General features: G+C 34.8%; 1 protein-coding gene across 3 annotated transcripts in view; it reads right to left on the minus strand.

The window, feature by feature from the left end:
- Positions 1-264: 264 nt before the first annotated feature.
- Syx8 (syntaxin 8) overlaps positions 265-18,237 on the minus strand; it is a 48,530-nt gene continuing 30,557 nt past the window's right edge. For all 3 annotated transcript variants that reach the window (XM_090386408.1, XM_090386407.1, XM_090386409.1), the window contains exons 5-9: positions 18,076-18,200; positions 16,268-16,360; positions 14,690-14,791; positions 531-606; positions 265-375 (exon numbers count right to left, since the gene is read on the minus strand). In XM_090386408.1, the coding sequence (XP_090242534.1) occupies positions 539-606; positions 14,690-14,791; positions 16,268-16,360; positions 18,076-18,200 (388 nt within the window). In that variant the 3' untranslated portion in view covers positions 265-375; positions 531-538. The remainder of the gene's footprint in view (positions 376-530; positions 607-14,689; positions 14,792-16,267; positions 16,361-18,075; positions 18,201-18,237) is intronic.

An 18,237-nucleotide genomic window follows, 5' to 3' on the forward strand; every position in this document is an offset into this window, starting at 1 on the left:
TTGCTAAATCCTCAGATCTCAATCTAATTAGGCACCAAGCAGGCTGGCAACATATGTATCCATTACTGGCCACTGCAAGTACAATTGTGAGGTGCTCTGTAGAGAGGTTGGAAGGTCACATGACATGTGTAAAACATTATTGACACCTGGGGAAAGTTCATAACATTAAGTCAATGGTCATATTTCGGCGGTTACAAAGTGTATAAGATGTAGGAAACAACACACCAATACCACAAGACTAATGAGAGACAATGCAACATCTATCAATTAATACAATTTATTTTTAAATCGGTTATTTTAAACAATGAAAAATACATATGATTGTCTTTATTACAAATATTATACAGCTTGTGGGCTAGGGATGATCTTGAAAATCTGAAAAAAGAAAAAAAATAAATAAAAAATAAAAACTTCCTTAAAATTGAAAAAATACTAAAAGAGAACTTTATTCAATAAATTTAACTCTGAAAGTACCAATTATGATTTTTTTCATAAATTTTGCACAACATAGTAAGATAGCTGAAACTTACCTTAATCTCTATGGTTTCGGGACTGCAACTATGACAATAATTGCTATGAGAAGTAGTACGATTACAACCCAATAACCTATCAAAAGAAAAAAAAAGTATCAAACTACAGAAAAATATTTAATTACACCTTCACTAATCTGATAAAAACTACATGAGTCGTTAGTCACATTATTAAAGCTTTCATTTTCAATATTCATAAAACAAAGGTATGACAAGATTGCAGGTATTTAATCCTCTAGCAAGCATTCTTTGTGCATTTTATCAACAGAAAATGAGATAGCTAAAAATTAAAATATCTATAAGAATTATACTAGTGTGAATTTTAATATTCCTTTAATAAGATATTCAGTTTCAATCTGCTTCACTGATTACCTTTTAACTAAGTATAACTATAAAAAATCTTAATGGTTTTGTTTTTCTTTATAAAATACACATGCCTGGTCCTGTGTTAATTTTCCAATTTCTCTCATTCTACGATGCCAGTCATTGGAAGTCACTGTTACTAAAGATATTATTTGTTCGTATTTATCCAATATAGGGCCAGAATAAAGTTATAAAATGCACATTTTAAACTATTTCCTATTTTTAATCGGAAAAAAAAAAAAAAAAAAACTGAATGGTATGTTATGTATATTATGCATCAACTATTAAATTTTTTTTTCTTTTTTGAATGCCTGTTAGAAGGTAAAAAAAAAATTGATCTATTTGTGTTCACATGTGGCCCTCGAGGGCTACCTATATTTGTATACAGGTAGCCCTCGTTTTGCGCCAATTCGCAATAGCGCTGGCCACTAACTACAAGGCCATTTTTATTTTTATTTATTTATAAACTGAAAGTTTAAAATCATCAGACAAAATTTATCGGCATCGTATTGTACTATGTATTATGCACTGTTCACAAGATCAAGGAAAATCTAAGCCAATCAAACATTAGTGCATCCATATCATAGCCAATCAAAGATGAGAAAGCTTCCTGCCCTCAAAGTAGCCATTCATGGATGTGGGTGGTAAAGGTCCATGCAGCAAAGCATTCAGTGGGTTGTTGTTTAAGCCATTTACACCTGTTCAAAATTTATTATGCTAACAATTTTTATTAATTGTGCTATTAATAAATTAAATAATTAATAACAGTGATAGCTGTGTGCAGTGTTCGGCAACTTTTGCTCATCTCTGTTCCCACCTCTGTCAAAACCAGATGGTTCTATTGTCACTTCAGCCAAGGATAAAGCTGACCTGCTAGCATCCCATTTTTTTCAAACTCGTGAATTAATGATTAAAAATGCTTCTGTTTATACTCCGGCATGACAACCAAGTCAATAGAGTTCACAATAAATCGTCAATACAAATATTTATCGTACAGTCAGTCCTCGTATAACACTTGTTTACACTACATGAATTCGAACATACACGATTTATAAATAGGGGAACGATATTTTATATAACACGAACCAAATTTGCTTATGCACGATTCGCCTTTGTGTTTACAAGAAATGGCAGTCGAACACAGAATCACCCCAACCAAACGCAACACGATAGGAATGAAGAGAAGATTCTGAAAATGTATTCATGTTTTTTATATCAGTGAAGGGGAAACACATTTCACCATAATAACATAAAAACCAACAAATTCCAGCTGTTGGTATAATCGCAAATGCAATTAGATCGAGTTTACTACCAGTTTATAACAGATTCTACTAGCAGAAATGCAACTGGAAATTGTTTTTATTGTTTTATGCTAGTAACCCTTAGAAATGTGCTTTAGTAAAATGTGAGGTGTTAATAGTGTATCTCTGCCTTTACGGTGTTGTTTATTCAGTTGCTACACGCGCACAGCTTTGTTTATATGTATCAAGCGTGCCTCCTCATTTTGTAATTGTGCTTTATTCCCTAAAAATCAGTAAAATACTTTAAAAGGTATGAAAAGGAAGCGTCCTTGTGGAGACACTGCAGATTCAGAGAGAAAAGGAAAAGCAATATCGATAAACAGAGGCGGACTGGTACAAAAAGTCTTACCCGGGAAAATTTATAGTGGCCTCATATTATGGTTTATGGCAAAAATCACACTGGCCTCCGGCCCACAGGAGTTTCCCCAATAAGGCTTATGGCCAGTCCGACTGTCGATAGGGAAAAAATATGAAATTGTGAAACGCTTTGAGCGAAATGAAAGACCATGTGATACTGCACGAACTACAGACCTAAATGAGGCAACGCCGAGAATTACAAAGAATGCAGAGAAAATAAAAACAACTTTCATAGCAAGAACAACTCAAAGTGTAATTAAAATCCATTAGATTAAGACACAAAGAATTGGAAGAGATGGAACTTTCTAAAATACTTAAGTATTTTATTACAATTATTTATTGTTTGGTAATGTTTTGGTTACAAATGTGTATTCAATCTTGGGTGGTCGGCACCTAACCCTATTTTTCCCATAGGGCCTGTTGTTTATATTGCGCGATTTTGCATTGCATGAGGGTTTCTAGGAACACAACTATCGTGCTATACGAGGACTGCCTGTATTTAGTAGTCACGGGCTTGAACCCCGGTCCACTTAAGGAACGCATGCTATGCACTCTCGCTCCTGACCACTCAGCTATGTCTGATCTTGGTAAAACACCTCCAACCATTCCCAGCAGCTTCATTCAGTGCCTACTGTGGTCTTCCATCAAAAAGGATGTCAGAAGGATTTTGATGAATCTTGATGCTAAGAAACCTCCAGGTCCTGATGGTATGAGCAAAAGTGTTTTTCCTTCTGCTTCCAAATTTGCTCATATCCAGCCAGTTCCTAAAAAAGGGTGACAAATCCATTCCATCCAATTATCATCCCATTGCAATTACTTTTACTCTTTCTAAAGTAAAAGTAATGGAGAAATCGATTAACCGCCAACTCAAACTATCTAGAAACCTTCCATCTGATCAACGATCGCCAGTATGGATTCCGTCACTGTCAATCCACTGATGATATTCTGGCTTATGTTACCCATTTATGGGCAAATTTAATGGAAAAGTTTGGTGAAACACATGCAGTTACTCTTGACATCTCAAAAGATTTGGTTGTGTTTGGCATAAAGGTCTTCTAAACAAGCTTCCATCTTATGGTTTGTCAACTGTTTTTTGTAATTGGTTACCCAGTTTTCTCTGACTGCTCACTGAGGGTGATGGGTAGATGGCTCTGTCTTCTAACTTCTGCTCTAATGCTGGTGTCCCCCAAGGTTCAGTTCTTTCCCCACTCTTTTCCTCTTGTATATTAATGACCTTCTTCCACTGACCGGAAATCCTATCCATAGTTTTGCTGATGATAGCACATTGCATTCCACTATCCAGTTTAAGAAAACTCGCCCTGCTCAATCAGTTTCAACTTCTTGAATATCCACTACCAATTCCTTAATGCCAATCTCCAGATAATTCTCCAGTGGGGAATTCAAGACAACTTAGTTGATTTCAATCCTTCTAAAACTCAGTCCTGTCTGATATCGCACAAAAAGGATTCTTATGCTCCTATGCTTATCTTTGGTGTCACTCTGATTTCTAGGCAAGATGATATATCTCTTTTGGGGATTGCTCTGACTTCTAATCTCTTTTGGCACAAGCACATTACAAATATTGCTTCCTCTGCATCTAAAAAACTTGGTTTCTCTTTCACTCCCGGTGTTACTTTTCTTTCAAACAGCTGTTCACTCTGTACAAATCGCAAATCCGCCCTACCATGGAATATTGTTCCCACATCTGGGGTGGTGCCCCTAAAACCTCTCTCATGCTTCTAGATTCCATTCAGAAGAGGACAGTTAGATTAATGACTCATCTCTAGCAGAGTCTCTCCACTCTGTCTCACAGATGTTCTGTTTCTGCTGCATGCCTTTTCTACAGATACTTCCATGGGCACTGTTTTTCTGAATTGGCTTCTATAATTCCTGCTCTCTTTCAAAACAGTCCAAACGTGTGCCACCACCAGCCAACATCCATTTACTGTCCAACTTCAAACTCACAGAACCAACTTTTCATCTTCTTTATTTATTCATTCAACTGCCGTTTTCTGGAACAACCACACTTCCAGGGCCGCCGCGTGCAGGTGTTCAGGATGTGCCCCGGACAGGGGCAGCATTTGGGTTTGATTAGTTGAATATTAAAAAAAAAAAAAAAAAAAAAAGGAAAAAAAAAAAATATATATATATAGCCTATATTATTACTTTTTTTTACAGAATGGCTCAAATTCTGTAATGGTACCCCTCGTGTTACGCTACATGGTGAACAAAAAGTTGTATGGACATGAACTGAGAAAAACAGTGTTATAATTAAAAGGGAAAAAAAAAAAAAAAAACACTTATTAGAGGCGTCATGTTTTTAATTAACTTTCATTTTGTTTAGTGAAAAAAAGTTAGGTTTTTTTTTTTTCTGTGAAATAACACATACTTCTTTTACCAATGAAAACAAGAGAAATTAAATAATATAATTAAATATATTTTTCCACCGAGTGAATTTTTCTTAATAATTCTTCATTATTCACTATTTCTTCATAAAATTCTTCACAAGAATTAGCAATATTGCAATTAACTTGTAGTTGCTTTCAGCATTTCTATGTCAGTTGTGTTTTTGTTGACATTCACAACTTATTTATTACCGAAAAAACAAAAACTCTTTTCTGTTGTCCCATTGGTTTTCCTGGCTTTGCCACGGTTATATCCAGGACTGTCCCACATAATCCAGGATGTCTGGTCACTTTAATCCAGTCTTGTCTATCTTAGTGCAAAGTCCATGTCCAGCGTGGGCATATAATTATAGTTTACAATCTAAAGGTATCTATATAATATCGGTGTTTAGATACACCATAGATAACTCTTAATAAACTACAAAGTAGTTGTTGTAGGCATCATTTGCTGTTTCTCATATTGTGCTCTGCCTTCACGACGAGTTGCCATGATATTGCACTACTTCGAATAAGTAACTCTTCACTAATAGAGAAGACTATTGTTACTTATTCTCAGTTGAGTACCACCACCCAGACAGCACTGTTTCACGGCTATTGGCCGATCATCAGTGGGTGGGCAGGTACCCTGGTAATGCAGACATGACGACCCAGTTGTGAAGTTAATCACACAATATGAGAGATGCCAAGAGGTGTAGATGTCAATATTTAAAATAAATAAATGCACAAGGCATAATACTTTAAGAGTTTGGTATCTATATAATATCGGTGTTTAGATACACCATAGATAACTCTTAATAAACTACAAAGTAGTTGTTGTAGGCATCATTTGCTGTTTCTCATATTGTGCTCTGCCTTCACGACGAGTTGCCATGATATTGCACTACTTCGAATAAGTAACTCTTCACTAATAGAGAAGACTATTGTTACTTATTCTCAGTTGAGTACCACCACCCAGACAGCACTGTTTCACGGCTATTGGCCGATCATCAGTGGGTGGGCAGGTACCCTGGTAATGCAGACATGACGACCCAGTTGTGAAGTTAATCACACAATATGAGATCTCTCATATTGTGTGATTGGCATCTCTCATATTGTGTGATTAACTTCACAACTGGGTCGTCATGTCTGCATTACCAGGGTACCTGCCCACCCACTGATGATCGGCCAATAGCCGTGAAACAGTGCTGTCTGGGTGGTGGTACTCAACTGAGAATAAGTAACAATAGTCTTCTCTATTAGTGAAGAGTTACTTATTCGAAGTAGTGCAATATCATGGCAACTCGTCGTGAAGGCAGAGCACAATATGAGAAACAGCAAATGATGCCTACAACAACTACTTTGTAGTTTATTAAGAGTTATCTATGGTGTATCTAAACACCGATATTATATAGATACCAAACTCTTAAAGTATTATGCCTTGTGCATTTATTTATTTTAAATATTGACATCTACACCTCTTGGCATCTCTCATATTGTGTGATTAACTTCACAACTGGGTCATCATGTCTGCATTACCAGGGTACCTGCCCACCCACTGATGATCGGCCAATAGCCGTGAAACAGTGCTGTCTGGGTGGTGGTACTCAACTGAGAATAAGTAACAATAGTCTTCTCTATTAGTGAAGAGTTACTTATTCGAAGTAGTGCAATATCATGGCAACTCGTCGTGAAGGCAGAGCACAATATGAGAAACAGCAAATGATGCCTACAACAACTACTTTGTAGTTTATTAAGAGTTATCTATGGTGTATCTAAACACCGATATTATATAGATACCAAACTCTTAAAGTATTATGCCTTGTGCATTTATTTATTTTAAATCTAAAGGTATGTAATATTTATTATATTTACTTTTACAGAATAAATAAATAAATTTACCAGGAACAAAAAAAAAATTTTTTTTTTAATTTTGTTAATTTCCAATTTGGATGATCCCACCTAAAAGAATCCATTGTCATTTTCCTGAACTGAAATTAAATAACTGTTAAAACTTGTTCTCATATTATTTATTTTTCACAATACATAACTAAAAAAAAAAATATGTTCTATAATTATCCTAACTTAAAATTAGGTTTACATTCTGCACAATAGATAAACACATTAACGTTAATTGGTATATTTATTTAATCGCCTTCTAGTAGTTCTCATTTATGTTTGTTCTCTGCGAACTTAGAACAAACCTTAGTAGCATCATTGGTAGATTGTAAATGTATGCAAAAAATTATTTATATATTTTATGTTTTATTTAAAACAATATAATCTTGTACGTTTTTATCCCTTGGGGCAAAAATAATATGTGGTCCACAGAATTTATTAATTTCATTTTCGTTCTTATAAAAACTTCATTATTTCGTGTTCGTTTTTCTTGAGTTTGTAGTCTCTGGTACTTACCGGTAAATATTTTGGCACCAGAAAATATATATATATACACAGTCGAACTTCCCTATAACGAATTTGATAAATTCAGCGAAAAAATTCGTTATAGAGAAATTTTGTTATACACAGAATATCTTTTTTATTAGAAATCATCTAATTAGAAAATGAAAACGAATCTACATTTATTTTTAATGTATTTTATTTCAAAAACATACTTATTTAAATTACGTTTACACAATTTTCGCCGGTAAGTATCACAGATTAAAAAAAAATCTAATTTTCATTTGCACAGTACAATTAAAAAATGTCTGATTCTCAAAGAAAACCTCGCATTTGTTCAGAGCATTAAAAACATTATGAGGAACATTTTCACAAAACTGTAGACCCATACGAACCGTTTTAAAAGCATTAATCATTTCTTCATGAGTTGGCTTTTCTATGGGTTGTTCTGATGCATCTTCAGCGTCATTGTTAATTTCTTCGTGATCATGGTTGCATCTAACACTGTTCAGCAGTACTTCATCTTCATTTGGATGTTTTGTTGTAGTCAGATCTTGATCTACATAAACATAACTATCCAGTGTTATTTTATTTTCGATGTTTCTGGACGATTCTAATAATGTCCAAAAGTTTTTCAGTTGTGAAAGGGGCAGTTCATCTTGTTTGTCCAGTTGTTGTTCGACTTCTGTATTCAATGCAAATCCCACTTTAGAAAAGCAATTTTGAATAGTGTATCCGGTGACATCGTTTGTCCAAACTTTTGCCAGTTCAGAGATGCAATCGCTAAGGTTAATTGTAACCTCCAAGTTTCTATTTTCTGATAACGCATTGACAACCTTCATTATTATTCCCTTTCGATAATGAAATTTAAAATTTTTAATAATGCCTTGGTCCATTGGCTGGAGTTTTGACGTTACGTTTTGTGGTAAAAACAAAAACTTTGCACTTTTAAGTTTGGCAGAAATACTGGCAGGATGTGCCGGACAGTTGTCAGTTACCAACACGATTTTCCTTTTTTCTTTTGTTATACGCTTGTCTAGTTTTAATATCCATTCTTCAAACATATCACTTGTCATCCATGCTTTTTTATTAAAGGTGTAGTGAACTTCCAAAGGTTTTGTGTCTCTGAAACATCTTGGGTATTTTGATATTCCGATGACTAAAAGTCTTAATTTTTCCTTTCCAGTCATATTTGCTCCAACTAGCACAGTGACTCTTTCTTTGCTTTCAGCCAAAACATTTATCATCCTTAAAAGCAAGTGTTCTATTCAGTAAACATTTAAAGAATAAACTCATTTCGTCAGCATTAAAAACATCCTTACACTCATGTTTCTCCAACTGTTGCAATCTTCTTCGCTTACATTAACACTTTCTCCACAATTCTGTGGTGCTTCTTAAATTTATCTAGCCACCCAGTACTCGCATTAAATTCTGTATGCTTAAATTTATCTAGCCACCCAGTGCTCACATTAAATTCTGTATGTCTAAGGGACTGTGCAAATTTCAGAGCCTATTGCTTAATTATTAGGCCCGATATTGGGATATTCTTTTCACGTATCATTCGCATCCATTTTAGAACAGCTTTATCAACATCTTCGTATATACACAACTTAATTCGTCTCTTGTCTGCTCCTCCTTCAATTGCATTTAAAATTGATTCTCGATTTTTTAAAATCGTAGATAAACTGCTTGCAGGTATGCCATATTTCTCCGCAACATCTTTTTTCTTAAAACCCTCGTCAATATCTTAACAATCTTTGCTTTATCATTAATACTTAAACACTTTCTCTTCGACATTGTTTCAACAATTGCTGGACTGCAGCTCTTGCCGATACACACACACCGCAAACTTCGCTGCACTGGCCATATAGTGAATTATTAGTACCGCCTACTCAATGACATTCGCTTGCCAATTCAACAGTATCATGTGACCTTTCCTATCAATCACTTTGAAGAAATTACGACTTTGTGAATTTCTTTGATTCTGCTTTCATTCACATATACGTGAAAGAAAATTTATGATTAATGTATGCTGTATGTTACTTTTCAGAAAAAAAAAATACAAGAGCATATAACCTATGTGATTGATGACGAATGAAATTAAAAAAAAAATTCATGAAAACCATCTACTGTGAGTCCAGTTAGATGAGAACGGACATATCATATAATGATTGACAGGAAGGTCACATGGTACAGTTGACGTGAGAAGCGAATGTCACTCAGTAGGTGTTACTAAAAACCGACTATGGTAGCATTCTATGTATTGCCGCCGCAGCACGCTAAAGGTTTACCGCAGCGAATTTCATTTTCCCCTGAGCCAACATCAATTTACAAATCTACCCTATTTATTGTAAAGTTTACAACCATTTTTAAGAAAACCCATTTTGTTTAATAACTGTAACAAAAATGAAACAAAGACCCTCCTACGGACGTCAATGGCCACATGTGTGGCCATTGACGTCCATTGATAAATAGGATGATTATTTAATTCCAGATGCTAATGTGCAATTTCGGAAGGAAGGAGGCAGTATATTTGAGTGGCTGTTTAGCAGTAAATGCTTGAAAATCTTCAAAAATGCTTTTACTAATTTTTTTAAAAATTCGTTATAGAGAGACTAACACTTTGCTATATGGGGTTAATTTTACGTGTAATTTCGTTTCGAGGTGCAATGTTTTGCAAAATAATTTGTAATATAAAGAAATTCGTTAAATAGAAGTTCATAATAGAGAAGTTCCACTGTATATATATATATATACAGGCATACCTCGAATAACGAATAGGATGCATTCCACGAAATTACTTCGTTAAGCGAAACTTCGTTTTCAGAGGTAAAAATACTATGGCCAGAATAGGGATACGTTCCTACATAAAGAAAATGAAAAGCTTTTTTTTCGAACAAAGAAAAGTTTTATTAAATAAACAGTCAACTTAGTGAAATCACATTTTAAAATATGAGTCTAAAGTTGATTGCTTATGCTTTTTTTCTCTTTCATTTAACAATTGCCTATACGGAGTTATTGCATTTAACACTGATCGATTAACAATAAAACTTCTTCCTAAATCAGGATCATTTTCACTAAAAAAATTTAAAACGTTTTCAATGTCATTTAAGCACCTTTTTAAATCTTTGGTTGTTAACACTTTTTCGGCAGGAACTTCTTTAACTTCGTCTTCATTATCTTTGTCTTCGTTGCTAACAAGGTTTTCTAAATCTTCCACTGAAAAACCATCATCTTCTGCATTCAATAAATTTCTAACATCCGCTTCATCAACATTTTCGAAACCTATTGATTGAGCCATCTGGATAACTTCATTTCTAATTTCTTGGATGTTATTTTCTTCTTCTAGTACAACTTCTGGCCATATTTTGCGCCAAACTCCATTTAAGCATTTCTTAGTGACTTCTTTCCAAGAACTATCAATGTTTTCAATTGCGTTTTTAATGGTGTAGTTTTTCCAAAAAGTTTTAACTGTCATTTCCTCTTTATCCTCTAGTTCAGTTAAATTGCTTAATGTTGACACAGATAATAAGCTTTAAATGATGCTATTATTCCCTGATCCAATGGTTGAATCAGGGAAGTTGTGTTTGCTGGAAGAAACACAACTTTGACAGGAATGCATGTGTCCAACATGTTAAGATCAGTAGGATGTCCCGGAGCATTGTCTAACAACAAAAGAGGTTTTTCTTCAAAGTTGTTTTTTGACAATACCGTTTTACTTCAGGACAAAAGTGATTAACAAACCAATCAGTAAATAACTCCTTGGTAACCCACGCTTTTCTATTTGCTTTCCATATTACAGGTAAATTCATTTTTATGTTACCTTTTAACGCCCTCGGATTTTCTGAATGGTAAACTAATAGCAATTTTAATTTATAATCGCCAGAGGCATTTGATCCAAAGAGTAACGTTAAACGGTCTTTGGCTGCTTTGAACCCAGCAGCTGATTTTTCTTCAATAGAAATGAAGCTTTTTGTTGGTAGCCGTTTCCAGAACAAACCGCTTTCGTCAACACTGAACACCAAATTTGGTGAAAATTTTCACGTTCAATTATTTCCTTTAGTTTTTCTGGAAACTTATTTGCATCTTCTCCTGCTAATTTTACACTATGAATCCTGGCCTGTTTTTTAAATTTCTCGAACCAACCACGAGAAGCCCCAAAGGTTTCCGTAATTTCTTCACTTTGTTTAGATTTCAGATGATTAAACTGGAATATTTTTTTTATGTTAAATGGGGCTTGAAATTGCGGACTTCGTTATATCGAAGCTTCGTTATCAGAGGTAACGTTAACCGAGGTATGCCTGTATATATATTTTTTTTAATGATACTTATTATTAAAAAGTTGAACTGATTATTATCATACTATGTAATCTGTTTTTTATGCCAAAAATTTATTTTGTGACCTATTTATAATTTTTCTGTTTTTATGATATATTTAACAATACTTTGAAATGGTTGTACTGTGATTAGAATAATAAATATATAATAAAATTTTGAATTATTTTTGTAACCCCTTTCTAGCAGAGGGCAGTCTTATGAAAGTTTGCGCATGGGCAGCTGACACCCAAGCGGTGGTCCTGCTTCCTTCATACATATTTCCTGAAAATTACAGTCTACAGAAGTTCAAGTCTAATGTCAAAAAATATCTTCTTTCATCTTCTCAACCTCCAACCCATGCACAGTACCAAGTACTACAGGTTCTAATACCTCTCGTGTTTGGCGTTTTCATTAAAAAAAAAAAGAAAAAAGAAAAAAAGTGTTATAAAGTTTTTAATTTAATAGAATAAAGAGACGCTGTGTCTGGTAAAAGAAGTTCAACAAATCCTAGTACAAATGAAAGTGCGAAAAAAAAAAAAAAAAAAAAAAAAAAAAACAATCACACTGGAAAATAAGATGGAGGTTATTCAGAGAACGGAAAATTGGAGAAAAATGTTATTCGGAGGCTGGTGAAAGCTGCCCTAATGAATATGCCACCATCGACTATTACTACAAATATGAATAATGCTGATAAAATGAAACAATCAATGCAAAGTGGTAAGTAAAATTTTTGGTGCCCTGAACCTGTGATTTCTCATTGACTCCATGACATTAAGGGTTCTATATGCACCAATTCCATTTGCACCTGTCCCCCAGGAACCTAACCCCGGCATAAATCGAGGGCTACCTGTACTATAATGAAAACTAGAGGGATAAAAATTGTTTCCAAACACTATAAAAGATTTATATACATTCTATCATATAAAATGAAATGCATGTATGTACAGTATATAACTGCATGTACATTCTTGTATATAAAATTTTTGCTTAATCACGTTTGCACTGTATAAGTCAAACCCTTTTTTTACAGTCATCTTTTGCATCGTGCAGAGTGGTGTATTACAATAAACCCTGCATCAAAAACTAATGTCTCCTTTAATTCAACTATGACTGCTCTTACTTTAAAAAGCTTAACTGACATTTTATTACACTACACATATATAGTACTTTCTGCCTGTAGAAGGGCAAGAACCAAAACCTACAGGCAGAGATGACAATGTGAAATCACTGTTATTAGTATTAATAGTGGCAAACTTGCAAGCCGCATCATAGTGTTGCCCCAAGTAATTGTTCCTCGAGCTAAACTGATGATATCTGCTGTATTGAGCTTGTTCTGATTAACTTGTGCACAACACCCCATGGATTGGAGTTGCCTTCTATGGAAACAAGGTGTTCTCAAGCTTGCTGCTTTGATAGATGGCATTTGTGTAACATTTTCGGATAGCTTTGTACTGCCACTGCAAGGAGCTAATGAGGTCAGATGGTCCAGTCCTTTTCCCTCCAAAAGTCCCTCTGTACTTTTTTAAGGTTGTTTCTAATTGAGTAAGATATCAATTCCACTATGGAAACCCAACACAAATGCTGTTCGGTTTCTTTCTTCTTTTGCACACAGAAGCTCTGGAGACTTGTAGCAGGAGGTTTTGGGTGAGATCAGTTTTTCTTGAGCCATCCCACTGTTCAAAGTACTGATCTGGAAGGGTGCTGATCCTCTTGGTGACACCTCATAAAACCTCACCCAATTAATACATATGAGGCAAAATCTCAATTCTGCATGTTGTATGGCTGTTTAGTGGCACAAGGGCAGCTGTGGCCAAATTGCCTTTCATTGTTATAAATCTAAATGTCATATACATTGGGAAAAAGTAGCCAAGCTGCATGAAAACATGATATTTCATAAAGTAATCAGCCTATGGTCACTGGATGTTCACAAGTCATGTACAGTTCAGTGTCAGATCTTCCTCATCAGCACCAGTGTGGATAGTGTTATATCAATGTTTGATTCTCCACTGCTGGAGCTGTAGGGTCGCCTCTGTAGCCAGGTGGGAAGGAGCAGCAGTGCGTAGCACACGCTTCTTGATTAGACCGGGGTTCCAGCCCGTCACCACCAAAACGGAGAATGCGGAAAGGTCAGGGAATGACCACCGCATATCCCGGAGCAATATGGCCTTAGTTGCTAATGCTCCTAAAAACCAAAACAACAAACAAACAAACAGCTGGAGCTGTAGGTGGTTGACACGTCTAGCTCATTTATTATGTCTAGATTATGTTTATGAAATTATGTAAGAATATCAAAATTCAGTAATTCTTTTTTTTTTTTTTTTTTTTTGCATTGCAATATCTCCTTTCTTTAAGCCTTTGCCAGAAGTTGTCTTTTTTTTTTTTTTTTTTCAGGTGTGGCCTCCAGACTGAATAAAATATTACAAATGCAGTCCAACCACTGTCTTGTATAGAGGAAGAATGATGTCCTTCCCACTATCAAATATCCTATTGTTGTTGTTTTATTTGGCCAAATATCCTATAAATCATGGACAAGAATGCCATGTGTCTTCCTAGCCAGCTGTTTACAATGGCTAAAATATGGAAAATTTGTCAGATTGAACTGTAACTGAATTATTTTTAGTCTTGAACCACTTTTAGTTCCTCTCCTTCTAGCTTATATGTCTCCAGGATTTTTTCCTTGAAATGTATAACATCTGAAGGATATGCCTATGACCTGGTCATAGGCATATCCTTCAAATTATATAATGTCTCCAGGATTTTTTCCTGAAATGCATAACCTCTCAAGGATACAATACAGGTCACAGACATATCCTTCAAATTATACAATATTGTTACTATTTATAGTTTATAATAAAAATGTATGCCACTGTTTACAGATACTTAAGCATTATACACATCATAACCATACTTTATTTTCCCTCAAAATGCCACTTCTAGGACCCACAGGATCATACATATTAATATGGCCTTACAGCAGATTAAAGCCAAAAAAGGAAAGAATTAAAATTTAATTTATAAAATCAATAAATAAAGTACATACCACAAGAACCTGACTTTCTTGTTACAGTTGTTACATTTCTAGTCTCTCTAATAAGGCGTTCCCTTGTGCGATCTGTGTGTTCTCCTATATCATCAAGTATTTCTGAAAGAAAAATGTCGAAAATAATATAATATACACACATATAGGGCTGAAATTAAAATCAAGACAAGGTAGAATTAGTATTAATAAGGTTAAATAACGCAAGGAAGTGGACTTTTTCCTACATCAGCCAAAAATACAAAAATAAAATAAAACAGAACACATTCATAACATTCCCACTAAGTAACCATCCAATTCAATTTTTAACTTTGGTAGAGGCAGTGAATCTGGCTCTTTGGAAGGCACTATACTCCAATGTCTGACGACGAGCTGCCCATAAGTGAATGTCACAAAATATATTCTTCTGTTATTTGATGGTTCTTCTCTCACTTATGAGAGAGAATAGACCTTCCTCTTCTTTAGTCAACCCCTTCAGCACCTTATACACCTCAATCAGATCTCTTAGAGTCTAGTTGTCGAACTTTGCAATCCACACCTTGTAAGCCATTCTTCATATGTGTGCATTGATTTATATTCACCACTAATTTAGTCCCTTTTTGAATAATACTTCATCTTTTCTTAATAAATTAGATAAATATCATTGCAATCTACTAATAAAAGATGGAACGGTTATATCTAATTATATTCCAAGCAGAATTCCAAAAAAAACTTTTTTCCAGAAATTAAAAAGAAAGGTGTCTCCTGTCACGCCACTGTTACTGGGTTAAAAACGTTCCAGAACCTTGTTTTCAGAATTAAGCTAAAATTATGCATAACAAAGTTCAGTATATTTATTTCAATTAGTACTGTGGTTCTACAATTAAGTGATACTATGGGTTGAATCTGTGCATAAGCACTCCAGATAATTGCATTTTATTTATGTGTGAAATATCATTTTATTTATGTGTCACTCAAAGCACTCCAGATAATCGCATTTTATTTTATTTGTGTTAAACAACATGTAAACAAAATGTGAGATGACCATTTTAATTAAAACATGTCATGTCACACAATGCGTTTTAATTAAAATTATAATTTTAATACAATTCGTCCTGATACATTTCCCACATTTCTACATAGTCCACCGGACATCTCTAAATTACCATGTAACTCACTAGTAATAAACCTATATTAATCAACACAATGTGAAGTACCTTTTATCATCCTTCGTGTAAATTTGTCTGACAAAAGGAAACAAAAAATTTAAGTTAAATTTTCTAAAAAATCACAAACTTCCTAGTATTTTAGCAAGCAGTAGGACTAAAGAGCATAATATTCTACAGGTATTCTCATCCAATATAATTCAGATCAAGGGTCACTGAAAACAGTTTTATCATCATTTCACTAGCTATAACAATAAAATCAAAGACATGTGACTGGTTAATTTACTTCCTAAATATATGTGGTATCCAGTAAGTGTGTTAACAATTAAAGACAATCCTTCCAGCATAAGCATTCTTCTAGTGTATGATTAAAATAAATATAAAAAGTATATTTGTTTACAAAGTAACTTTTTTTTTTGATTTGCTGAAAACTTACCATTATGTATATCTAATTCATCACCTATTCCTTGGGCCATGTGTTTCTGCCTAATTATTACGTTATGTAGATTATCCAGTCCTTTTTCTTGTTCTGTGACAAAAAAAAAAAAAAAAAGAATAAAAATAAGGGTGCTGTACTCAACTCTTTAATATTTAAAGCTAACATTTCTGATTATTAAATATTTTAACATTTAACCCTTTGAAGTCCAATGTTGCGACCACCACGGCATTGTAAAATTCCACTTCCAGTCTGAAGTTGCAACCACTGTGCCTGTCAGCATTTCTGATTATGGAATTTGTTTTCCTAGTGTGCTAGCTTAATTATTGTACTGCCATCTGGTTAATCTTCACATAACAACCCAAAAAGCATAATCAATGTTTTATTCGATTATTAAGGGCAGGCAGTGTTTTTTTTCCCTATCCTCTTCCATTCTGATGTTCCGATGTCAGAACCTATGCAGTCATCGGTATTTCCAATTATGAAATTTGTTTTCCTCCAGAATGCTGGTTCATTTACTATACTGTCTTCTATTTATACTTCATACAAACAATCTGAAAAACTAAATCAATGTTTTTACTAAATCAATGCATAACATAGCGGGGTGTACACAGTCAGCAAGCAGCTGACGATGGCGGAGACTACTGATACATTGTTCCACATGCACCGGGGTCCAAGTTCCTGCCAGTGAAACATGCATACAACCGCCTCATCGGCCTGCACTTTTGATACCATGCAGGATGGATGAAGAGCCTCGTGTTGTTGACGCCAAATCCATACACGATCATCCATGGTATGGAGTAAATAACGTGACTCGTCTAACCAGGACACCTTCTTCCAGTCTTCTAACATCCAACTTGCATGCTGTTTGCACCAGGCGAGTCTTTTACACCGATGAACCTTGGTTAGGAGAGGATGCTGTAGGTGTCGTCTGCTGGTATAGCCCATACATGCAAGCGTGCAATGCATGGTCATGCCAGATGTTGTTCCGGGTTGGCCCATATTGTATTGGGTAGTCAACTCTTCAACAGTGCAGCGCCTATTCGCCTGTACAAGTCATCGGACCTGGCACTGACTTCTAACATCAACCTTTTGCTGACCTTTGCAGTTTTGACATCGGGTTGTTGTTTAACCATTTTGACGCCAGTCCTGGTACACTTTAACTAGGCGGCTCACAAACACCCCACCAGTTCAACCGTTTGGGAAATCGAGGCACCAGCTCGTCAAGCACCCACAATCTCTCCTTTATCAAAGTCAGATAAATCCTTCCTTTTACCCATCACACTCAGAATTTTACTACCTCCTGAACCACTGGCCCCTTACCTATGCTATGTAGGTTTACTAACTTCGCACTCCATGTGGTCAACGGGTCGTATTCAGTTTTCATAGGGGTGGTCATAATTCAGTGATCACTCAGTGTACAACACAATGAGAAATTTCTTCCGCACATAATGTAATCCTCAAATCTCTTTCTTCCTCTACTGTTTTTAATGCTGCCCTGCCAAGTGTATGCTATTTTGTGGTTGCTATTCCTCACTTGCAATACCTTGCATTTTCACTTTAGCTCAACAAATGCTAAAGTACAGGAAATTCTAGAAAAACAGTAGTAAGAGTTAAAAAAAAAAAAAAAAAAAAGTATGCCACACTTTCAAATTATTCAAGAGCAAAACTTGATAACAAAGAAACAAGCTTGTGAACAAACAAATTAGACTGTTATAATCATAAAGCAAATGGTATCATTAGGATCATTAAGCTTTTAAGCTACACTTTTTTTTTCAAAGAATGTAATAACATAAGTGATAAAATACCTGAGAGTACTTTTTGTTGCTGCTTCCTAATTTCTTCTAAACTTAGATTTCTTGTTTCTTCTGGTTCTTCAATCCATGGAGATGATGATGACAGCTGCCCAAAATTTGTTCCCAGTAATACAGATCTGATATTTGAAAGTAATAATTAATTACTGAAATTAT

Source organism: Mastigoproctus giganteus, chromosome 12 (assembly GCF_048544385.1).
Source record: "Mastigoproctus giganteus isolate SK-2022 chromosome 12, ASM4854438v1, whole genome shotgun sequence".
In the NCBI taxonomy this organism is placed as follows: domain Eukaryota; kingdom Metazoa; phylum Arthropoda; class Arachnida; order Uropygi; family Thelyphonidae; genus Mastigoproctus; species Mastigoproctus giganteus.